Source organism: Planococcus citri, chromosome 3, assembly GCF_950023065.1.
Source record: "Planococcus citri chromosome 3, ihPlaCitr1.1, whole genome shotgun sequence".
Taxonomy (NCBI): domain Eukaryota; kingdom Metazoa; phylum Arthropoda; class Insecta; order Hemiptera; family Pseudococcidae; genus Planococcus; species Planococcus citri.
In genome coordinates, this window is record NC_088679.1 from 12,620,535 (window position 1) to 12,647,137 (window position 26,603).

At 32.9% G+C, this 26,603-nt stretch overlaps 1 protein-coding gene across 5 annotated transcripts in view; it reads left to right on the top strand.

Moving 5' to 3' along the window:
* The window catches only part of LOC135838371 (putative uncharacterized protein DDB_G0289263), a 360,678-nt gene that overhangs the window by 318,716 nt on the left and 15,359 nt on the right, over nucleotides 1–26,603 (top strand). For 4 of the 5 annotated variants that reach the window (XM_065353973.1, XM_065353971.1, XM_065353969.1 and 1 more), the window contains one exon: nucleotides 5,989–6,179. In XM_065353973.1, coding sequence (XP_065210045.1) covers nucleotides 5,989–6,179 — 191 coding nt within the window. The remainder of the gene's footprint in view (nucleotides 1–5,988; nucleotides 6,180–26,603) is intronic. The other variant, XM_065353970.1, reaches the window with a different exon arrangement.

Consider the following 26,603-nt stretch of genomic DNA (forward strand, 5'->3'; position numbering starts at 1 on the left):
CTTGGGGCCCCTTCCTACTTGATTTAGAGCCTCTAAATTTTCATTTACTCATAACTCCTTCAATTTGAAATTTAGGCAAAAACAAAACTCATTTAATCAAGTTTTTTCTCAATTTTCTCTCAAAGTGTATCCATACTCATGATCAAAAATTTATTTCAACTTTTTTTTGTACGAGTGTGTTTTAACTTCAATTTTTAACATGGGCAATTAAGCAAGTCCATCTAAATTGTTTAGTAGGTACTCGGTTATCTGTCGTTCCAGTTTGATCGCTCATTTCCTGGACACCCTGTTTGATACATACCTGAATGGTAGGTTCACTTGGATATTGTGTGTATAAGTATTCGATATGGTATAAAAAATTATACCTACCTAAGTTGGATCTATGTACTTAAGCTTACTTACTCCCAAACCTCTATTAAAACAATATAGAAATGCAATTTGCCATTTTTTACGAGTTTTTTCAACTTTCAATTACGTACACTGTGAACTAATTAGCGTAACGCCGCCGCCGGTGATCGTAAATACACATAATGCAGTTTTGCATAAATGTTGGTATATCCCTTCTTTCGACTATTGCATACTTATTGGTAGCAAGACTATCTATGTAGGAATTAGTATACGCGAAGCGGGCTATTAAAAAGAAATTCAAAGAAAGCATGAAAGGAGAAAAAAAAAAGGAGGTGTGGAGAAACCAGTTGAGAGTATTATTACGCGAGATGGCGATGGCGTTGGTTATTTGATAGGTTGATTTTACAAGAGTTTAATGAGTGAAATATGCGTAAACCCGGAGTCTTTAAAGTACCATTCAAAGATTACGCGGCCGCCCTGTGTTCAAGCCGGAGGTCTGTGTACAGGTAGCATGGCCTAGAGCTGTGTGTGGCGAATGTTTATTTTTACGAGCGATATTTACGTGGACGTGGACTCGGTAATGTGTAGGTTTTTTTTGACCTGGGTGAGAATTTGGTGGAGGTTTTACAGGCGTGTAGGTAGGAGATGAACTGAGGAGATGAGTGAAGGATATGGATCATAGGGGTTTTACGAGTTCATAATTATATTCAAAGTATAAGGATTGATTGTATTGGTTGCAGTGTTTGAGGTTAAAAAAGATAATTTTGTGGAAAAAGGCAGCAGAGTAGCTCGTAAGGTTTAATTGTCTTTTTTTTTTGTGGCTTGACTGATATGGCGGAGGTTGATTTAATAATATAGATGAAATTGAAAGTAAATCAGCTGTTTGAACGAGTGATAAATGATTACCTATTATTACAGTATCATTTTTTTTTAATGATTTGAAATGAAAATGCACAAAAAAGAAAATAAATTACTTCCTTCATATGTATTTAAAAGCATAAATATTCCTCTGGATGGTCTAGATTCTTCTGAGTGGTTAAAAAACACTCGATTTTGGGTAAATTTGCATTTGAAAACTTTTTTCTCCGAATATTTTGCATTAATTATCCCAAAACATTGAAAAATTTCATTTTTGAAACTGAATTTTTTGGTCATTTTTGCTATTTTCAAATTCGATAAAATTTGATTAGGCTATTTGTGGCTTGACGACTGATACAGCGGAGAAATGCGGAGATTGATTGCATATATGTAGTATACGATGAAATGAAGATGAAATTGAGGGTAAATCAGCTGTGTGAACGAGTGATAAATTATAGGTAATTATTATATTATTTCTTTCAATGATGTGAAATGAAAATGTGCAAAAAATAAAATGAATTACTTCCTTCATACAAATATTTCAAATCACAATATTCTGCAGTTCGCACGAGATAAAATCTTTTTGAATTTGAAGGTCACTGAGAATATTTTGTAGACCTTGCAATGTTCTTGGAGGGGGAGGGTGGTATTTCCAAAAAAATCAAAGTTTGTATTTTTTTCGATCTAGCCTTTGTCCAATCTGTTATGGGAGAAATGGATCAGTCTCAGAAGATTGCGATGAGGTTCTGCGTCGACCTAGGCCAATTTCATCAAAATTCTGAACCACTTCTAGATTCTTCTAAGTGGTTAAAAAACATTTGATTTTTGGTTTGAAATTTTTTTTCAAACATTTCGCATTAATTATAGGTACCTATCCCAAAACATCGAAAGATTTCATTTTTGAAACTGAATTGTTTGGTAATTTTTGCTACTTTTAAAAGTCGAGAAAATTTGATAAGGCCAGTTATTTTGGCCACTTTTCTAGATTTTTTAAAATTAAAAATAAAGATCAAAAAGTTGGCATCATTGCTTTCCAAAATATTGTTCCAGTTTCAGAAATTATATTTTTTGTTATCTTACCTACTAATAGAAGAAAATATACCTTTCAAACAAGGAATTTACTCAAAAATGAGCGGTTTTCAAATTTTCAACAGTTCAGTTCTGCGGAGAATAGAACGAAAAAGTCGTGATTTTAAGAAAATACCTCCTCTTTAAGGGACCATGTCTCACTTCGAGGAAATTCTTTGGAGCTAAAATTTTTAGGGGTGACTTTCAACTCAAAATTAGGGTCTTCACTTTCGATTTTTGTACGCGATTCAGCTTAATGTACTAGGTAGGTACTTTAAACCTTCAGTCTTATAATGGAAGAAAAATGGCAAAAAAAAAAATATAAAATGTTTTCAAGGCATTTATAATTAAGTATGTTTTGCAACGTTTTCATTAAAAAGTGAAGAAATCCATCACTTGCGCCAGTTAAATATGATTATGAATTTGAACTGGAGTTTTTAAAATTCATTTGTGTTACCTGCCTTTTTTCACTCCATGATAGATAAGTAATTCTGGAAAGCTGAGGTATTCAATGATCAAAAACCTTTACTTGTTTTAACCTCCGCCGAAGTGTAAATTTTCGATTAATTAATTCTAGAAGAATTTGAAGGAGATGAATTTCATTGATTTTATGCTTACTGCATTGTCACCAAAGTGTCGATGAAAAATTCGATCAGCAGACTACTTACCGCTACTTCCAAGTTTTGAAATTTATTTAGTTTTCGGCAATTGTCCATCAACACCTTGAAAAAATTTTATTACGATAGGTATCTATGTACCATTGTACCTATATAAGCATATTGGAGTGAATGTAAAAGAAAAAATTCGAGGAACATTGAACAAATTCGGTGAAGACCATCATTTTGAGTTGAAAGTCTTTCAGAAACATTTTTAGTTCTGAAGATGTTCCTGAAGGAATGATAGAGGTCCTCAAAAAAGAGATAAGCATTTCCCCTCAAAAAATTGTGCTTTTTTCGTTCTAGCTCCTACCAACCTGTTTTGAAAAAAATGATCTACAGTTCCAAAAGATTGTGTTTGAAATTCTACGTTGACCTAGACTATTGCCTTCAGAATCTAAGACCACTTTTAGGGTTTCTTGTAGTAACACTGAACAGTCAAAAAATTTACTACAAACATGGAAATGTATCATTTCTGAAACTGGTGGAGTATTTTGGAAAATGATGGTGCCAATTTTCAAATTTTCAAGGCATTGTTGTCGTTTCCAAAAATCGAGAAAAATAGCCAAAAATATTATCAGATTTTTTCGAGTTTTTAAAGTTGACAGTAGTGACTAAAAAATTGGTTATCAGTGTTGTCTAGAATATTCTCATAGTTTCAGAAAAGTTCTGATGTTTTGGCATAATATTCGAACGTAGTTTAAGGGGGGGGGGGTTCAAAATACGAATCCGCCCAAAAATATTCGATCTAAAAACTTTCAATCGATCAGTAAAATCCCAAAAGCAGATCTTCGATTTTGATGGCGAAGGCCTAAGTCGATCACAAAAATCTCAAATACTATCTCTTGGAACTGAGTCATTTCTTCCATAACAGGTTAGGTTAGGAGTAGAGCAAAAAAACTATGATTTTTTTCGAAAATGACTTCTCTTTGAGGTCCCATATCTGCTATCATGAGACACCTCCAGAGTTGATAAATTTTTTCTGAGTAACTTTCAACTCAAAATGAAGGTCTCTCTACTCAATTTGGTCAAAATCCTTTCTCATTTTTTTCACGATCCACTCTATATTATATGTAATGCTCATGCTCACGTGTGAAACGTGAAAGTGTACCCAATTTACAAGACCTAAGATTGACGACCAATTTATTTTATAAAAATTTAGAAATATTGAATTTAGCTGATTCTATGTCTGAATTGTCACCAAAGAGTGATTATAGCTTCTCTACTGCAAAATTATTCAAAATTATTCGATGGAAAATATGTATTTTGATTATTGCTTTCAATAATTTTTGAAGTTAATCATCTCCACCGTAAAACTTACCTACGACTTCTGCAGTGAAATGCTCTCCTTCACAGTTTTGGAGAACTTTGACTCCTTATTCGTGGTCTTTAATTCTTATTCGAGAATTTGTTGTCTCAAGATCTACACCAATGGCTGTATTTTTGACACTTTTTGTTCTGGAATGAAAAAAAAAGAAAAACAAAAAATATTGCTTTACCTATCTACATTTCATAGGAAATTAAAAATAAGTCGTCGTCACGATATATTTTCTCTTCTTAAAAGAACTGCCATTTATATCGATAATCAACGCAGGGTTGTTTCATCTCGTACCTAATAAGCTGGTCGACTTTATGTTCTTCAGGCCATTTTTTCATCAAAATTGCTTACATCTATAATGCCTTCCCACAATTTCACTCGTTTGTCTCACATATCGAATTAACGTCAGCCTCGTAAAAATGCAAAATGAACGTAATTTTCATGCTCAGCGTCCTCAAATCAGTCAGAAAACGTCTTTAAAGATACAAAATTTGAAATTTTTTCTGTGGCTTTTAGGATCAAAAATGGCCCATTTTAAATGAGACGAGGCCCATCTTAAGTCTGTCTGGCATCCTTCGTATTACGTAATTAATCCAAAGTCGGTGATTTACCTCTTCCAATTTTTCACTGTCAATAGGTCAGCAGCTCGTAAAGCAGCTGAAATCAATCGTAAATTGACCATAGTCTCCTATATCAAAAAAAGTATATGGTATCTTCCCAATGAATTACAATCGCGTTAACATTGTAAATAAATTGTACACGGCGCATACAACATACAACGACGAGTAAACGCGTATTTAATGAAGCCAACGAAACCCATAAAACTTTCAATAAATACCATAACTTAAACGACGCTAGCTGTAAAGGTATAACTTAGCTTAACGTACGCTACGTATAGTACTCTCAAGTAGAGAAAAAAAAACACAGGCAAAAAAAATATCTAAACTCGTTCTAATGAGTAGGAAATCCAGTTTTATTATTTTCAATGAACATAGAGCTAATAAACAATAGTTTGCATATAGGTATATTACTCTTATAAGACTGCGCTTATACCTATAGACGACGTTACAAATGTAATCGATATGTTATTACCTCGTTGGTCATGCTACATGAAAATTTAAAATAATACTATATCGCGTGTTTTATATTTATATATGAACGTGTGTGTGTGAGCCAGCCAGCCATCTAGCCATTTGACCAATAACACTGATGATTTTATGTGGATGTATTTTGTATTTTTTTTTTTTTTCAATATGCAGCTAGCGCCGAGTTAGTGTGGTGAAAAAATACCTATATGTATAATAAATTTACATTGAAACGATGCAGCGATGCATTTTGTTGAAAGACGTGTACATGTAGATATATTGTATGCAACTTCAATACCTATATGCCTATTGATCTACGATGTTTATTTTACCTATAAGAATACAAGAGGTAGAGGTTCTCTCACTCAGGTGTGTTCATATATGAAGTACTTGGAATAATACCACTTCTTATATTTTTTTTGTATAGTTTTCTCGAAGCAATTAGTTTTCAAAGTTGTCTTTTCAAACGACTAACGGTATTTGTTGTACTACATAGGTACATTAGTACATAGATAATATATACCTGAAAAAGATGTACCAACCCTTAGGATAGGGTTACCTATAATAAGCTACACCTGTTACTTATTATACTGATTCTCTCCCATATATCGACGATGTTTTTACTATTTTTACCTTTGAATATATTCGTTTCTAGGTGAACGTCCTTATCGTTGTCACCTGGCTGAATGCGGAAGAGCCTTCATACAATTGTCTAATCTGCAGCAGCACCTAAGAAACCACGACGCGCAAGTTGAACGAGCCAAAAACCGACCATTTCATTGTACAATTTGCGGTAAAGGTTTTGCCACCGAATCTAGTCTGCGAACTCACGCCGCCAAGGTAAATGTATGTCTTTTTATTACGGATTTTACATTATAAAGTATTCGTAAGATTACAAATTATGCGGTGAAGCGCGCCTCTTCCGTTTACTGTCTTTCAATTATGCTTTCTATGGGGGCTCAGAGTGTGGTGGAGGTGGAGGGGAAGGGGTGAAAAGGGGTGAAGAGTAAGTATGTGTTTTTTTTTGAAATTGTCGTGTTGATTTGAAGTATGGATGATGAAAATTTTGTCGTTTTTGAGGATGTGACTTGGAAAGGGAAACATTTCTATTGAAGAGATTGCAGGTCATTCAAGAATTTTGAGGGCTTTTCTCCTTTAACACGAATTATTTATTCAATTCGAGTGATTTAATTGTTTCAAGCATCTCCTAAGAGCTTATGAAATCTGTGAGGTAACACATGACATGCCAATGAAAAATTGAAAATTTGAAAATTACTTACTGCGCAGCTGCGTAGCTACACTATTAGGTATATAGTATTTTTGTTGGCGTGGCTCTCTTGGTTATTCGATAAGTATTTGTAAGTTCTGAAGAAAAATAAACTGCTCAAAAGCAGTAGAAAATTTCAAGTTCTACAATTTTGATTCATTGCGACTTTCCGCTAGAGTGCTTGGTTTTGCTGTAAAATCCATTTTTCTCTCGTTCTCACGCTAGACGAGCTGCTCATTTCTCTTAAATTTTGAAATCGCAATAAAAGAGAACCATAACCGTTTACCTATACCTACCTATTTAGTTTTCACTGCAATTTTTCGAATCACTGGTATGGAATTTTTTTAAAGCTTTTTTGGCATGCTGGAATTTCTAAAAAAAAATTGCAGGTGGCTCTAAAACGACTCACAAAACCTATAATATTGATTTGGGAGGTCGAAAGTTGATTTACATTAAATAATTTCAGTTTTTCAACTTGTTGAGGTGACGTTTCGTTGGAATTTAGATTTCAAAAAATTTTCTGCAGGATTCATATGTATATATGTACTCAAATGGCTTGAAACTTCTTCGAATAGATTTGGGAGGTCCGAAGTAGGACACCTGTAACTTGATGAAGTCACATTTTAATTTTGTTACCGTGTTACGTTATTTCACTTGAAATTTTGCCCAGTGTGGGGTATTTCTTCATGCTCTTCTAAAGTAAGTAGCTTATTTCAAACCTTGAATGTTTTTTGCCTGTTGGAAAATTTCTCTCGTGAGTGAAAAAAAATTCTTAAAGGCATAGAAAGGAATCTGAAGATGAAATTATTTATACTTTTGAGTGATACCTACAACTTTTGTGGTAGAAGTTTAAAAATAATTTAAGTTTCTATCAATGGTTTCCATCGTTTTCAATAATTTACAACAATAATTGTGTTTCCAAAAATAAATATTTGTGGTTTGTCATTTGAAAATTTCATTCCTTCATGACTTCATTGGAAAACATGATGCGCGCCTCTTCCGTTTACTGTCTTTCAATATGCTTTCTATATGGGCTCAGAGTGTGGTAGGGGTGGTGATGTGGAGGTGGGAAGGAGGGGTGGAAGGGGTGCAGAGTAAGTATGTGGTATTTTTTTTTTTTTTTTTTTTTTTTTGAAATTGTCGTGTTGATTTGAAGTACCTTATAGATGGTGAAAATTGGTTGTTTTTGAGGAGGTGACTTGGAAAAGGAAAAATTTTCTATTGAAGAGATTGCAGATCATTCAAGAATCTTAAGGGCTTTTCTCCTCTAACACGAATTATTTATTTAATTCGGATGATTCAATTGTTTCAAACGACTCCTAAGAGCTCGAGCTTATCAAATTAAATCTCAAAATTTGTACCTGTGAGGTGACACATGACACACCAATGAAAAATTGAAAATTTGAAAATTACTTCCTACGTAGCACGTACCTATATACTATTAGTATTTTAAGTTCCGAATGGCGGTTGACCTTGTGGCTTATTCGATATTTGTAAGTTCTGAAAATAAATAAACTGCTCAAAAGAAGTAGAAAATTTCAAGTTGGTTCTACAACTTAGTTTCTTTGCATTTTTCCGCATAGAGTGCTTGATTTTGCTGTAAAATCTATTTTTCTCTGGTTCTCACGCTAGACGATCCATTGATTTCTGTTAAATTTTGAAGTCGCAATAAAAGGGAACTAACCGTTTGTACCTACCTATTCACTTCAGTTTGCACTGAAAATCATTGGAATAATATGGATTTGTTTGATGCTTTTTTGGCATGCTGGAATTTCTAAAAAAAAATTCTGGTGGCTCTAGAACGACTTGAAAAAAACATTAATTGATTTCGGAGGTTGAAATTGTGGCTAACAATAAATAATTTCAGCTTTTCAATTTTTTGAGGTGATATTTTGTGGGAATCGGAATTTCAAAATATGTTCAGGATGATTCATAGTGAGGGCGCATACGAAAAGGGACCATACGACCAAAATTGAAATTTTACAGGAAGAGGTTCCATTCGATTCTTGAAGGGTTTCTACTACAACAATTTCAAGAAAAAATTTTTTTTAATTTTTTGGTCGTATGGTCCCTTTTTGTATGCGCCTTCACATATACTCAAATGGCTTGAAACAGCTTTGAATAGATTTGGGAGGTCCAAAGTAGGACACCTACTTGAGTATTTTTCAGCTGTGTAACTCGATGAAGTCAAATTTTAATTTTTTTACGTCATTTGGCTTGAAATTTTGCTCGGGGTGGGATATTTCTCCATGCTCTTTTGAAGTACATATAAATAGCTTATTTCAAACATTGAATTTTTTTGCCAATTAGAAAATTTCAGTTATCAGTGAAAAAAAAATTCTTCAAGAGGTTAAAGAAATATATGTGAAGATAAAATTTATCGTTTGAAGTGGCCGGTACAACTTTATGAGTGAAGTTTTAAAATGATTCAGGTGTCTAACTTGTCCATCATTTTATTTCCCATCGTTTTCAATAATTTACAACAATAGTTGTGCATGTTTCCTAAAAATGAATAAGTAGATATGTATTTGTATTTGGAGTTTGTCATCTGAAAATTTCATTCCTTCGTAACAAGAGGAATGTGTACAATAGCAAACTACGAAAATCCTCTATTACCGTTTATATGTATACCTATTCAATTTGCCCTAAAATTTTTCAAATCACTGGTATGGATTTGTTTGGAGCTTTTTTGGCGTGCTGGAATTTCTAAGAAATTTCAGGTGGCTCTAAAACGACTATAATTGATTTTGGAGGTCGAAAGTTGGTTTACATTAAATACTCAATTTCAGCTTTTCAACTTGTTATGGTGACATTTTGTTGGAATTGAGATTTCAAAAAATTTTCTAGAGAATTCACGTAATATGTATATACTTGAATGGCTTGAAACTGCTTTGAATCGATTTGAAAGGTGCGTATTTTTCGGCTTTGTAACTCAATGAAGAATGAAGTCAAATTTTCATTTTTTTTTTACGTCATTTGATTTGAAATTTTGCCCAGTGTGGGGTAAGTATTTCTTCGTGCTCTTCTGAAGTACCTAAGTAGCTTATTTCAAACCTTGAATTTTTTTTGCCAGTTGGGAAATGTCTCTCATGAGTTGAAAAAAATTCTTCAAGGCATAGAAAGGAATCTGAAGATAAAATTTATACTTTTAAATGATAGAACTTTTGTGAGAGAAGTTCAAAAGTAATTTTAGGTGTCTATCAATGGGTTTCCATCGTTTTCAATAATTTACAACAATAGTTGTGTTTCCAAAAATAAATATTTGTGGTTTATCATCTGAAAATTTCATTCCTTTGTCACTTGGGAAAGAATGAAAAATCATCATTGACGATTAGGATTTCCCCTTGTCTAAAATTTGACTTTCTGTACTCTCATCTTCACTTCAAGTTGTTGGTTTTCATGAGATTGTGATTTCCAGCTTTTTAATTTTTCGCAGGTCTAAAAAAAGGCAGTCTAAAGTTCTCTCCTCTCCTCTCCTCTCCTTCATCTCGCATTAAATTGAGAAAATAGGATTTTAAAAAATTTCAATTTTCGAGTAAAAAAACTTGAAAATTAAGCCACTTTTTAAAGAAATATTTCAAAGTTTGTCTGAAATTCCACAATTTTTCCGCCAGACTTGCTCTAAATAACCTCAATTTTCAAGTAAACGCCTTTCTCTTAGAGACAGTCCCAAACAATATCAGCATCTCTGTTTTAGCACCGATCAAAGAATGGTTTTTTGGAAAAGGATAATATTTTGAAAGATTCGGAAACAGAAATCGGAAAATTTGGAAAAATTTCTTACTCGCCATTTTTCAGTTCTAAAGGTTTTTTCCTCGCTGGATATAAATTCTGATGTAGAGATTGAAAAATTTTAAAACAATTTCCTTCATTCCAGTACTTGAATTTTCATCAATTTTGTGAGGTTCTGGTTCAGAAGATCCAGCATAGTACGATTTGAGAACTGGGGAAGATTTTTTCATAAAATTTGACTTATTCACTAAGAATTGGTTTCCCAACTTGCTGAAAGTTTTTGAACTGGATAAAAGAGCATGCAAAAATCACCAACCAAAATTTCTGTTGTTAAAATGCTTTGCTTGATTTTTGGTGAATTTTTTAAAATCAAAGGACCAAAAATGAAAAAAAAATCAAAATTTCACTAAATTGACATAGAAAGCTATAATTTGATACATCGCTTGTTTTGGTCTTACTGAATCGATTGGAACCGGTTTCGAACCGTTTTGAGCAGTTGCAGACCTTTCAGGAGATTTTTGAAAATTTAAATCTCGATAAAACTTTACTCGATGAAGTTGGAAATCTGAAATTCAAGTACCGTAAACTGGGGTAACATTGAAATCGCGGGGTAACATTGAAGGGTGCGGTTTTTCATCATATTATGCTCCATGGCGGTGGAACTATGAAGTATGGAACAATTCTGACACCGGGAATGGATAGAGTACACTTTGGCGATTATTTTTCCTATTTTATCATTTTCAACTAGTGGTTCCAACACCAGTGAAAAAGCAAGCGAAAAAAGTGCTGTTTTTATCAATTTTAATTAACATGAAAAGCTTGGTGTCTGGAATTTTGAATTTTCAAAGAACGAGTCAAGTGACATTATAGATGTGTTGGTACATCTCCCGACTATAAATTAGCGCATTTGTTCATGTGCCAAAGTTGTTCCCTGAGGAGTAAAAAAATAATATTCAAACTGGGGTAACTTTGAAGTCTATAAAAAAATCATGAAATTTTGGTAAAATTGGACGAAAATGCATGAAAATGCTTGTAAACTTGTTAAAAACGATGTGAAAACTTGAAAAACAGCTCTAAAATCATTAAAAAATCATAAAATTGGATCAAATTGGCCAAAATGCATGAAAAACGCCTGAAAACTAGAAAAATTCCGAATTATCATTTTGGAGCACTCTTTCATAAATTCAATTGTGAATATGGATCATTTTGTAAGTACTTGACGCGTATAAAGTGACCAAAAAGTGAATACTCATGTTTTTGATAATTTTTGACCTTGATTGAAGCACATTTCAAGGGGTCTTCAAAGTTACCCCAAACGCTGGGTAACTTTGAAGGGCACTTCTTTTGGCTCTTGCGCTTGACAGGAAAAAGGTAGGCAACTTCTGTAACCGCCAAAACGTAGTGCTGACATAGCTTTATCAAAAGCAGCACACACATTTCCCCTACCTCCGCCATTCATACCTCTAAACATAAAAAATACTGAAAAATCCTTCAATGTTACCCCAGTTTACGGTACTTTACTTGTTACATCATAATTTAAACATTCTGCATTGATCGAAGGTAGTTTCTAGTCGTTCCGGAGCTTCCAGCTATATTCTTAATTCTACATTTTCACAAATTGTCATAAAAACCGTTCAATGACCAATTACAAACCAATTTTCCAAGATTGAAAAAATTGGTATGTAAACAGTCGAATAAGTCAACTAACAAGCACCAATACTGTTTTCACGTGCTGAAGTTAAAATTAAACGGATTTTAATAATTTTTTTTTCAAAAACTGGAATTTTCAAAAAGTTTTTGGAGAATTCAAAACTGCTTGAAATTACCCCAATTCACTCAGTATAATATGTCGAAATCAAGATATAAAGTGAATTTTAGCTTTGCAACTTCATTGCATAAAATCTTGTTGAAATTTATAGCTTTGAAAAATCTGCTGGAGACTAATTCAGAACTGCTCAAAATAGTTCTAAACCGTTTCTAATCAATTCAGAAGATTGGAAAATAGAGCACTTACAAAATTCTAGATTAATATTTTAAAAGTAAAATTTTAATTTTTTCCCTATTTTCGGCCAAAATTTAGTTCTTGAAAATTTACCAAAAAATCTAAAAATTCTCATCAGCGCCTGAAATTTTACCCGGTGATGTATTTTTGAAAGTTCTTTTAATTTAGCTTTGTCTGGTTCAAAATTTTTTCTGGCAGTTGAGATAGATACGTCTATCCCTGTTTGAAAAATTCTGAATCAAAAATTGAGAATTTTTAATAAGAATTATCTCTTTTACATGTAATTTTTTTCAACTTGAGAAGCTTTCTAGAACAGATCTAGACGATGAGACCAATTTCACAAAAAAAAACTTCCTGAATTTTTGTATTGGTTTTCAAAATGTGTTTTTGAGATGAGACTGTGAGGGAAAGAAAGGAGAGGTTGTCCAAAAATAACCCAAAAGTAGAAAAGCTCACCTGAATTTTTCAATTTTTTGTTGGGGGGGAGGGGTAGAATTTTTTATCACTAATGATTCGAGTGGAGAATGTTTGACAAATATAATTATTCTGATTTTTGGAAGAATTTATTTTCAAGGACGAAGGGTGCATCAAAACAGCAAAAAAAAAAATTCACCAAAGTCCCATTTTCCGGAAATAATTTTGGGTTCTGGGAAAATTCAACTCAGAAACATTGAACGTGAAAACACACTATAGCTATAAAAATGTTTCATTCAAGTTGTAATACCCCCCCCCCGGGTCCCTTCCAATTGACACTCCTACTGTCAACATTTTCTCTAAAATTTCTTTCAAACAGAGAGTCCACAAAAGATTAATTAAATCTCCGGTTTTCCCTCCAAATTCCCACCTCAACTTTACCCCATCTCTAAAAAGTGAAAAAAAGAACCACGAATTGGTATAAAACTTGGAAAAATGTTATTTGAAAATACTTTTAAAAAGTATCTCATCTACCAGACCATTTGAAAAAAAAGCACCAACAGGAAAGGAAACGAGAACTGCTAACTTTCTATTAGATTTAATCCTCGCACCTTTTTTTTCTTGCTTTGGTTCATCTTTTATTATTTTAATTACCTCTTTAAAATACGTTCGGGGTAAAACGAATTGGAAAATTCGATAATCTTATTAATTTGGTGGAAAAACTCGATCGAGGTTGGGTTTTTTCATCATTTTTTCTCTGCGTAAAAATCGTCGAGGGACAGTTTTCCTATAATACAAAAAACGTTTTTGTGGCATAATTATCGCAGTAGTCGGTCTTTTGAACAAGATTGTAAAAAAAATGCCGCAATTTAAATAAATACATACCCATTATGAGGAAAGGGACGAGTGGAAAAGACAAATCGCCTCGTTTGAAAAAAAAATAGTAGTAGTGTGCTTAGCTGATGATTCATCTGTTTCGTATACTACATAAGGATAGTATGTAAAATATCCCGGACCTAGGGTAAATTTTTCCCTTATAGTTATGTCTAAGCTCTTGCTGAGCTGCTGTGTATAAATGTGTGTGTACTCGTAGCACACAAACGAGCAGAATCTCTCCCCTTGTTGTATAGATAACTTAACCCTTTCGCTGGCTGAATGCATCGTCGTCTTAGTAACAAGACTTACAGAGGAGTGAAATACTAAAAGAGAAACAGGTCAAAACTTTCTACAATAATCTTTTATAACATTCTCGCACCCAGTCTGAGAAATTTGTTACACTTTAGACCATCTTCATCGAGCCAAGTTTACCGTCGTCTTATAGCATGAAGACTTTGACTTTGAAAATAAATACCTACCTATAAGGTGTTGGTATTTTGACACCTTTTTTTTTGCCTATGTTGTTTTTTCTCGTAATAACGAACATGTTGGGGAAAAAAAATTAATAAACCGTTGAGGCGGCGGCTACATGATGAGCTAAGTGATATCTGACCGAAAGGATTATTACAATTATGATTAATGTTGCCGCCGTATGCCAAAGGAACAGCTGGTATCCGTTGATTATACGTTTACGGCTTTTATCGAAAGGTAAACATAGCATTATGACTGCAACGAAAATATAATAATTCTTTATTAGACACGCGTCGCTGACCGTCTTGCCTCTTCGCAGATAGAAACTTAAAAATCAACACCTTTATTCCTTCGCGATCCCTATGCTGATGATGATGTCTTCTATGTAGGTAAGGTACGAGTACGTGTAATAGAAAACCATATGCTTGGGCTAGAGCTCATCGTTCTTATTACCTACATTCGTCATTCTTATGATTATTATCTACCACATACACGTGAAAATAAGTTATAAAATACGCCTATGTGTGTACCTATACTTTCTGGTGAACTTATTTGGGTCAGAGAAGGCGAAGACGAAGCGCCATCATCAACAACAGTGAACAGTTTGCATATACGACAATCGTAATTACTCGTCCTCGGTCTCTCTCTCTTTCTCTCTGTAGCTTCTTTGGTTGGTATTTATGGTAGTCTTGTCGCCTGTCCATGCCCATGCCCCATATACTGTACTACCATCGAGTCTCGTGTCTATAGTTCTTCTCGAATAGTATTTTACGCTTTCCTAAGTACAAAATGTATAGATAATTGTAACGCTTAAGAGGAGGTCTGTGTGTCGATGTCGAGCTATGGAGCTATCACGTGTATTTATATCAACCATAAACTACATCATTATATGGTTGGCTTCTTCGTTAAATTGTGTAATTTTCCAAAACGAATGCTCACTATGTTCACGTTGGTTATTGTCACCGAACAATGTTGTTGTTGTTGTGGTGTTCTTTTTATATTATGTAGAGTGTCTATAAAAGAATGATGACTTTATTTGTGGCTACGAGTAGGTATTTTGATGGGCAAGGTAGGTTTTTTTTGTTTGACACGAAACTGAATGAGTTCCACATTTGGGTACCTAGTTATAGTTTTTGTCCGATGCGGGAAAAAAGTAGGTACATACATGTACAGGGTGCCCAGAAATATCGGGTACCCCTAAAAAAAGTTTTCTACTAAATATTTCGATTGGTCACAGTGAATTATGATAATAATAGCACATGATTGGTTGTTGGACTGGAGAGATAACATTCCACCAATCATATACATGTACATCTATTTCATGTTGCCAACCTATATTTTTAATGAAAAACTTTCTTAGGGGTGCTCGATATTTCTGGGCACCCTGTATAATTGTTTAGGCCTACCCTACACTTTTTCATGAATCATCAATTTTCAACTCTCAGCCAATCAGCGAATAGGGTAGTATTTCAACATATAGCCAATTAGCGATTAGTAGTCTTATTTCAATTAAAGCCATAATTGGAGATAGAATTTTATTATAATGCTTAGCAATAATATTTTGGCGCAAAATTCGAAGTAGTAAACAGCAGTTGTTTGCATGTGTATAAAAAATTTCTACACAATTTTTAAATGGCAATAAATTTTTTTTTTGAATTCAGTTTTATAGAAATTGAGCCTCTTTCTATCAAGAAGAAGTGAAAATGATAAATTCAGACAAATGATTTTTTAATTGATTAAGGCAAAGTAGATACCAGTTGCGGATATCGACACCAGTTATGGATAATCATTTTGTGGCGCTCTATGTGACCAAAAAAAAAAAAAGATATCTTTTTCTTCATCATCAGGTTAACATGTGTGCAACTTTACATCGTGATTCTCAACTCCAAAGTCTTAAAAAAAAATCCTGAAATAAAAGTGCGAAATTTTTGGTGATTTTCGAAGTGTTTAATTTTGTAAAATTTTGAAAAAATGGAAAAAGGTAAATAAATTTGTTATTTTTTGTGGTTGATGGACTATTCTGATAGCAAATAAGTCAAAGAATCCGTTTTTTGAGGGTTTCAAAATTTTTCGAGAATGTTTAGCCACATTGGTACATGCTTATTTGATGTGGTATACAATGTGTGATAATTGAGCATGTTTTTAAATTTGGAGTACTAGTGTGGCTTAAACGTTACTTATTTATTGAAAAAAGGTTCAAAATTGGGCCCAAAAAAAATTGTTGAAAAAACCTATCCATAACTGGTACTTTACCTTATATTAAATGTCTGGGGTGAGATTATGTTGATCGTGCCATGCCATCAAGAGTTGTTGAAAAAAAAACATTTAAAAGAATACTTAAAGCATTAAAGCAGCCAATAAGCAAAAGACCAAAGCAAAAACTCTCTTGCAATCAGCAAAGAATTAGTACAGCAATAGACTATAGTAGACGTGACATCACAAAAGGGCAGATTTGGTCTTTATTGGTACCTTTTTGGTCAATTTCAGGCCAAATATCGCGTATAAGTGACACTTTTTAAAGAATTCCCCTTAGATAATATTTGAAATTTTAGAAAACTAGAAAAAATGAACTCTCAGTCGAAAACAATTCAGTTTTGCGGAATTTTAAATTGAAATTGAATTTAACCATGAGGCAAAAAAGCAAAAAGTAATACTTTTTATAAGTATATTTGACCCAGAATTTACTGATAAGAAGTGACATCAGCTCGAAGTTTAGGTAGGTACTAATTGTTTACAGGTGAGATTATGTTGATCATACCATCAAGAATTTGTTGTTGAAAAAACATTTAGAATCATACTTACCTGAAGTATTGAAGCAGTCAGTACTGATTTACCCATTAGTTCCAATAATTCTGCAACTAGGGCCCACGACTCCCGCAAAGGTTTAGAGGGCCCATGCAGCTGACAAGCTTTCTTTTCTCATTTTTTTTTTCTGAGCAAATTCTTGTATTATTATCATCATAGGTAAAGATCTCACATCAAATTTTTGGAATTAGGAGTCAGCGTCCACACAGCCCTTAATTTGGCAGTGAAGCAGTCAATAAGCAAAATGCAAATGCAAAAACTCTCTTACAATCAGCAAATAATCACTGATGACTTTTGTTCTGAACACCTAACTTTCTTGTGAAGCTTGAATTTATAAAAAATATTGAGTGATTCATTATGATGAATCAATTTAATTTGTGTTATTCAGCATAGTCATTCTAAACATTTCCTATTGAGAAACCCACCTAAAAATGGGTTCGTTTTTTTCAATGTTGGAAATACCGTCCAAGTAGACATTTTACAGGTTAGACAGTTATGCATTTTGGAGTGCGATGGTACAAATTTTTGGCCACAATTGACAGTTTCAAAACATTCAGAAAAATGCTTATTCAAAACTTGAGAAACTTTCCAAATTTTTCAAATTGACAGTATAGTGACCAAAAAATTGATCTCACTCTATCTGAAAATATTCCTCTGGTTTCAGAAATACATATGATACGTATTTTTCAATGTTTTCCCATTATATACGATTTGAAAAGAAAAAGTTTCAAAACAAAAACTTACCTAAAAATGGGAGAATTGTATGAGATTTCATGTAGGAGCAAGCTATTGGCGGCTATTACTTTTTTTTAAAAAAGGTTTTTTATTTATTTTTCGAGACTCCGATCCACACCAGGTGGTAGGGATTACTTACTGAGGGCTTCTCACTGGATGCTCATGAGAAATTTCCAAATAATGTTTACAATGTTTACAGAACATTTATCAATTTAGGAATATTGTTATGGTTTAGATTGGATTATGGCTACTTATTTTCAACTGATTCTTATCAGATATATGTATTACATCTTACTCTATTACGAATTTGGGTTAAGTAAGTGACATGTTGTTAAAATTTCTAATTACTGTAATTTTTTACTACAGCTTAAGAATACTTAGTTAGTTACATCGTATATTGGACAATCATATGCTTATAACTTAATACTAGGTCTAGTCCAGTTTAATGCTCCTTATTTGAAGTTTTTGGCTTCTTCCTTTAAGAAAAAGAAGTAGAGTTTGTCTAGAATGAAAAATACTTGAACGACAGTCATGCTGAGATCCAAGTAGGTAGAAGTATGTGACCACCTGCGTTAAACCGACCATCAGTGGCAAAATTTTTAAAAAATTTCGACAGTTGCCTTGTTAAAATAACTAATACTTTGGAAATTTTGTGTACTTACTTAAAACAATTTTGTTCGTCACATATTTTCTTGTAGGAGTTATAATTTTTGAGAAAACGAGACAAACCACTTGAAAGAGCTTCTGAGAATTACAATATTGCAAGTTACAAATAGTAAAACTTAGGTACATCTATACATGAAATTATATTATTAAATTCTGCGATTTCTGGCAGATTTTTAAAAATTCAAATTTGATCTACCTATTTTCAATGTACAAATTCAAGATAAAATAATAGTTTAAAAAATTACTTACTTACCTATTTTCATGAATAAATGAAGTTTCTTCCATTTTGGAGTTTTGCTTATCCTTCAAGTAAAAACATGAGGATACTTTTGGCCTGTTTGCATGGGATCATTGTCTTTTACCTCTTTTTTCATAGGTAGGTACCTCATTTGCATGTGTCTGAGATCAAACATGATTAATGAGCTTTCTACATTCTTGTAGGTACATAGGATATGTAAATATGGGACATTTGCACACATTTTATTAATTTTCTAGCATTTGTATGAATAGTTATTAAAATTATTTAAAATTGTATTTGCTCAATTATCATTAGCAGGGCATCAGGGGATTTCTCATCAAAACAATGTTCACAAATACACCAACCACCAAAATTTTAGATGTTGAGTTCAATTTTTCAATGTTTGATGAATTTTTCCAAGATATAAGAATAATCCAAATGCTTGGAGTATTTTTTGTGAAAAAATATCAAAAATTTGATCAAATTGCAGTTTTGTTTGCATATACTTGAGTTGATGTCTTATTGTTGATCTATTGAACCAATTTTTGAAGACTCTTTGAGTACATTTTTAGATCAAGCTTAGCCTGTACATTTTTGAAAAACTTGTGAAAAGGATCAAAATGAAATTTCGCATCTTTTCAAACCACCATCAATTGATTTGAAAGTCAAAAATAAAGACTTGAATCAAATTACAGCCTTTTATCTCAATTTGATCAAATAATTTCAAGTTTTCAATGAAAAAGCTCGCAGACAATTTTGAATAAACTTTTTCAGATTTATCAAAAATTAAGACATGAAATTCAGTGATTAAAATTCATCCTGGTAGTGTATTTCTGTGTGTCTTTTTGACTCTGTTTTGTTTGATCTGAAAATTATCCGCTGTTTGGGACTCTTGACCCCGAGTGGGGTTGTAGCAAAAAAGGGTTTGTCTAGGTCCTGCTGAAATCCAAGTGGAAAATTCAAATATAATGTACCTTCTATGTAAAAATTCAAGATAAAATATTTTTAAAAAATTACTTACTTATCCATTTTTATGAATGAATGAAGTTTATTATCCGTCTTGTGTCAGTACTGGACTTGCATGGACTGACGCGATGTGTGCATCTGGCACAAATTCCGTTCATTTTGATTTTTCCCAGGTACCTACCTGAAATTTTATCCCTCTCCTCTTGAATAAAAAAAAATTGTAGAATTTTTGTTGAATTCAAAAATTTTACCTATTAAAGAATGGTCTCCTTTGCCTTCTTTATTGGGCTGTATCTTTTCAAGTACACTTGGTACTTCAATTTTCATTCCTTAGGTAGGTAGAGGTATTAAAAATCTATTAGTGGTCCCTGTACTTAATGTGTTCACTTGAAAAACCAAGTTCTCGATGTGATTTTTGGGACACCCTGTGCTGAGGCGAAAAATGTTTACATTATAGCATAAAAATCATGTACGTATTGTGTGATTGGAAAAACCAAACAAATAATTGAATCAGAATTCCTCTCCCTCTCCCTCGTCACTTCAAAAAAAATTTTCTCGCGGGTATTCAAAGTTCCCACTTCACATGCATCTCTTTTACAATTTCAGATTACTGTTTTTTGCACATATTCATCTCAAAATGGTTGGAAATTTAATTTTGTACAATTTTGGTCCTTTATCATTTCTGACATACAAATAGAATCCCCAGTTCAGCCTTCAAAGTGCCTCAAAATTATGAGCAATTCGTTTCCTCAATTAACATCCCCGCGATACTCGCGTATTTAAAAAAAAATCTCATGCTCTAATCAATTTCTAAACAATTATCATCTCCCTCACGTAGGTAACCGACGACTTCTCGATAAATCTCCGAATTTCCTGCGATTGTGCCTCCGAATCTTACCGCACTGTTCGCAGTCGCAAGTGCGAGTCAGATACCTGTCCAATTTCCCATGATTTTTCTTCCTCCGTGGCACGAACCCTGCAAAGAGGAAACTCCTTTCTGCGTCTTCGAACTATGCGAGGCGATCGACAAGAAGTCGAAGAGGTTATTTTATTTCAAAGTAATAATTTAATATAAGTCGTCGGTACTTATTTACTGTAGAGCGAATGGTAAACATTATAAGAAGCACGTAGCGAGTATAACAATACAGGCGTCAGCGTCAGCCTTAACCCTATCATTTCATTATTCACCTTTTGCATCTTCGCGTCGAGTTCGGGACGTACGTACGCCTTTATACCACATATTCCTTACGTACGTAGCATACTTATGTGTATATTCGTTAAAAATTGTGAAAAAGAGATACCAAACAAATCAACAGGTGCGAAGAAATATATTTGATTTTATCAGAGACGATTGCCTTAGCTTGGCCGCCCCACTGTCAAGTTGAGTTCCACCATGTAACGATAAATTATCAAGTTTCTGTGTATATTTATAATTCCTATCCATGCTGCTGAATATGCTGTCTTTGTTTTACGTGCACATACTGGACCTAAAAACGTGGAGGCTGGAGAATTTGTGAAGTGGAAAGAGTTGTAAAATCGAAAAATGCAAACAAAACCAAAAACTTAATTTGGAAAAATTAGATAAAAACTGAAAGTAAATTTGAAAAATGAAGGTAGGTAGAACTGAAAACTCTGATGATGAAATGAAAACTAAAAATAAAATCAAAAACTGAAAACGAAATCAAAAGTTCTGAAAATGGAATGAAAACTGAAAATTATTAGAAAGTAAAAGTGATAAATTAAAAACTGAAAATAAGAACAAACATTGAAAAAAAAATGAAAATTCTGAAGAATAAAACTTTAAAAAAATACTTTCAAAAACTAAAAAAAAAAAAAAAATTAAAATGGTACTTGAGATTTAAAATTCTGAAAATTGAAAATAAAATAGAAAACGAGAGTAAAAGTGAGATTGAATATTCTGAAAATTAGTGAAGAACTGAAATTTAAATCTAAAATGAAATTGAAAAGTTGAAATCAAACCAAAATTTTTGAAAATTCAATTGAAAATAGAAAATAATAGAACCAAGACTTTGAATATTAAATTAAAAATCAACATTAAAATTGAAACCTGAAAATAAAATGGAAAATTTTAAAAATCTTATCAGAAACTAAGATAGGTAGATTGGAAAAATGAAAAGCAATTCAGAACTAAAAACTCTAAAGATCGAATCTTCACAATATCGAGACTATAACCAAACTACACTCTATCTCTTACAAATGGACTTTTTCATCCCAAATTCTCGTAAAACTTTCGCCCTCTCAAACGTAAAAAAAAAAATAATTAACCAAACTGTTGATTGGAACCACACAGTCTGGTCAACCGATACGACCAACTTGACCGGAAACAACCTCATCTATACCAAAAAAAAAGCACGAAACCCTTACTAGAAGATCAAACCGAAATAAAAAATTCATTCCAGGACCCTCATCTTCGGTGGCGTTAATTTTCGCACGCTTCAAGCCTTCATATCCTATACCTACCACAAAACCATAGTTATTTTTTATTCTTTCGGCACGTTTTTTTTTCGCACCCTTCGTCGCACTTTTCGTCGTCGTCGTTGTTTTTTTTTCTCATTCACTCGCTCTCTCTCTCTTTCTCGGTATCATTATTTTTTCCTGTTTTCTTAATGCACTTACATTTTCGCGAATGATTTAGTACTTTAAATAAAGCTCGATGGTAATCGCGATACCCGCAAAGGTTTTTCTAGATTAGTGCAAAAAGTGCAAAAACCCACTAACGACCAGAAAAAAGGGTTAAGTTATTAACACAAAATATATGGGCTCCGGTTGTTGGGCGCGCGGCCGTTGCGAAGAGTAACGAAAGTTGTGCTGAAGTAGAAAAAAAATCTCTTAAATAATTCCTTCGAATATTTATTACCCTGTTTTTTTCGCCGATATTTTCCAACCCTTTGTAAGGTTTTTTGAAACAACTTTTCTTTTAAGTCTATATTTTCATTAAAATTCTAGTAGAAAAAAAAACGAACTATACGAACAGAGCGTGGCCGGAGCTGCAGGAGCTGCGAGTTCGCGTTATGAATTTTTTTTCCACTATCGTGACGAGTAAGAGCTTTGTTGTGTAAGGTGCCCATCATGTGTACTGTTTAAGAATTCTACGCGAATGAGATGAGATACCAACGTACGAGCCATAACTTGGACGAGTAGATATACGAAGTTACGAATACACATTTCACTTTTTAAAAAAAAATTTTAAAAATAGCCAAGTGGACTGTCAACTTGGCCATAATGCTTTGTTTATATTTGACTAATTGTTATAATATGTAATTGGGCTGGAATAAAGATGGATAATAAGTTTATTTTTCGTATGTAAAAAAAAGAGAGATTGTTCGAAGTGATCGAATCGTGTATCGAATACACCTTAAGGCGAGACTATATTTCACTTCGAGTTGAAATGTGTGAAAACATCTGCTAAGGGTGTTGCACCGCAAGATCAAAGACATAAGTAAATACAGCCTGTTCGAATACATGAACAGGTAAGAGGTACACTTTGCATTTGCTAGGTGGACTTATTACTTCAAGTAGGAACCCAATTTAGCCTACTTATTACCTAATAATGATCCGGTCTATGATGTTTGGAATGAATATTTTTTTAAGTTAATTACTTACTTATTGTCTGAAAATAACTAGATAATTTTTATTTGATGTGAATCGAAAATGTCTTCAAATTTTTGAACTGACACTCTCCGATTTGAATGAAATTACAGCTAGATCGTAAAAGCTTGCCCTAAATCCTCGTAGGTAAAATTTCAAAGGCCTAGGATCACTTTCGATTTTTGGAGAATTTTTGAAAATAATAAGTAGGTACCTATAGGTATAAAAAATTCAAAAAAATCTGTTTCTGTACGACGATTTTTTCACCTTTTTCATAATTTTTTCGAACAAATGTGAATTATTTAGAATAATTATTTTATATCAATCGCCTTTCCACCCTCTTCTCCGAAAAACGCCAGTTTTTCACCATTCTGGAGTCCTCGATGAATTTTCAATTTTCTCCAGAAATTCCAAACTGCCCCGGAAAGGGCGGAACTGAACTTAGACAGTAGACACCTGTAGATACTTAATTTTAGTGCATGCTTATTGCCTTGGGGACTCGCTCTGGCGGTAATCAGTGAAGATTTGAACAACGTTTAAAAGCAAGTAATCTGTATGGAGCAGAAACTCTCTTACAATCAGCGAACCTATTATTTATAACCGTCCCTACATTGAAAATCGCGTGTAGAGCATATTTTTTAAATTTAACTTTACCTACTTAGCACTTAAAATTTTGGTTATGGGGATTCTAAGGTACATATGATCTTTTGATTTAGCTTGGCTCAGTTCAAAAGAGTGAGTGTCAGTTCACGAGCTTCACTTCTTGTCAAATGCATCAAAATCGTGTAAAATTTTATTTTTCAATTCATCCAGAAAATCACTTCACGATCAAAATTGTAAAAATTTCAAAAAATTATTCCTCATATCTTGATGAAATTTTAGCTGCTGAATTTCATGCATCACAATTTTTGGAGAATTTAAAAAAAATAAGATTCGGGAAGTAGGTAGGTACTTATGTTCTTTATGAAAAAAAAAACAACTGTGCTCAACCTCCAAAATCGATTATCTGAAGTTTCGAATCGTTCTCTGAAGCTTTCAGTTCAGAGAATTTTCAGATTTTACCTTTCTCGAAAAGAAAAATCCTACAAAAAGGCCTTAAATGAAATTCAATACTTTACATTTATTTTTAGTAACCATCTTCTCTACTTCCTCTCCCTTTCCTTTCGTTCATTTGACCAGAATCAGTGCATATTTTTCTTCTATAAAACGTGATTATTCTAACTTTCTAAGGTTGATGATGAGAAATTATTTCTCAAGAAACGTATGAACATGAAAAGCTGAAATTTTGGGGGTTTTTCTTCTCCCTAATCGATTGCTGGATATTTTGAGCTGTTTGTTGAACGTCTAATGATCAATTTTTGAATTCTTCAATTTTCTAGTTTCTCAGAATTTTGTTCAAGTATTATGATAAGGGATATAATATTACTGACTTGACTCAGGGTTATCTTTGTACCTACATCTTGTATTTTTTTTGCAGTTTTTTTTTTGTCTTGCAGCTCCTCCTGTTTTGAGTTGATGATGTCCTCATAAAAGTCACCCTTTACAAAAATAAGAATCAAATTTATGCACATTTTTAAACCTTTGAATTTTATTTTTAATATCGATTTTTCAAAATATTCAAAAAAAGTCTGTTAGAGTGGAGGAAGGGGGGGGGGGTGATGAACGATTCAGAAAAAAATTAAAACATCGAATTTAAGTGTGAAAACTTAAGTATTTACTTAGGTACATTTGTAAAATTCTTGAAAAATCAAGAAACTCAGCTCTAGTGAGTGAAAAGGTAAGTACTTGACTCGGATGAATTTTTCATTTCTAATCCACCTGTTCCTTTTGTTTTCCGAATTTAATGAGCATAAAAATTCAGAAATATATATTTTTTGATACCCAATTTTATTTTTTAAAAAAAATTTCGAAACTCAAAAAAAACATATTTTTACTTTGTTCTGTTCTTTTGCTCTTGACTGAGAAGCCCAGTTTGTATTTTGGATCCAACTAACATAAAATTTGAACTTGAAAAGTTTGAAAAATGTATCGAGATTTTGAAGTTGGGAAAAATTTCAATCTGGAAAGCTCATCTGCAGCTCTGGCCCATATACTTTTTTTCCTGCTAATAGATCTGTACGTTGATGCACCCCCTACCCCATTCCTCTTCCCATGCATCATTGAGAGTTTTACAAGTGATAGTGTTCAATTTCAAATTCGTGAAATATGCTCTGTTAAGATTTGAAATCGTTAGAATGGCTCAGCCATTGTTTATGTGGCTTAAACGTGGCAATTTTCATTGAGTTTTTGTGCTTTTCGTTTTTTTAACCCTTTTCCGTAGCATTTTTTGATAATAGGAAAATCAAAAAAATCTGCGAGGGATTCCAAACGATTTCAAACTGACACTAATCAATTTGAAGTCTATAAAATGCTATTCTCTTTTTTGGAATCAAATATAAATATTCAAAAATTTGTCACAATTTAAAAAAAATGAAATACGACTTGAAAATTTGGTACCAATGGGAATTTTATTATTTTTGTATTTTTTGCTCGATGTGCAAAAAAACTAAGCTTATATATTGTGTTCACTTCTTCATCAAGATTAATTTTCAACTTATAACCAATCAGCGAATAGCATTTCAAAAAATCCGGATAAACGAGACTTTTTATTAATGGATAAAAAAAGTTGAATAAATAGTTTAAATTCAGATTTCTTCTTTCAAATTGATAATTTTTTGACAAAATTTCAGAACCATGGACCAATATAGGTACTTATGGTGAAAGCAAATGCAAAAACTATTTTGCAATCAGCGAATAGCTGATGGCTTGTTAAAATAATTAAACTCGATATTTTTACGTATAGGTAGTTTTAGGTTCATATTGATATCTATTCCAGATCCAGTAAGTATTCATGTTGGCTTCATTTTATGCTGCAGACTTACGACGAAATACTTGCGTGATTTTACAAATATTATGAAAACCATAAACGAATTGTAAATTTAATTTGATTAAAATTTGCGAGCCTTTTGTGCATTTAAATAATGTAAACAATGTCATTAGTCATTTTAAAAGGCAGTAGGCTTTCATCACCTGAATGCTTTTGCAACTCGTACATCATCATCAGAAACAGTAGTTAAATCCAAGTACACATGTGATGCAAAAGCAAACACGTACACATATTTTAAGTAATTAAAATAATAGCTGACATTTCCGCATTCATATATTCGTCTATTTAAACGCAGGTAGGCCTACTATAGAGACACATAGTTTTAGTAGGCACTATACTTACAATATACTAAAGAGATAAATGCAAAAGATACGCATTGGCTATTGCCATTGCTGTGTATCCATCGTCAATGGAGAACCTATAATCGAAACCACGTTCAGCTGAACGAAAATTTTACGTTGGCGTGATGTGCAATGATAAGCAAAATTACACAGGTCGCGATGATCATGACGAATATGTGGCTATGGATATGGAAAACTTGATATTTAAGCCTATCTTCTGGT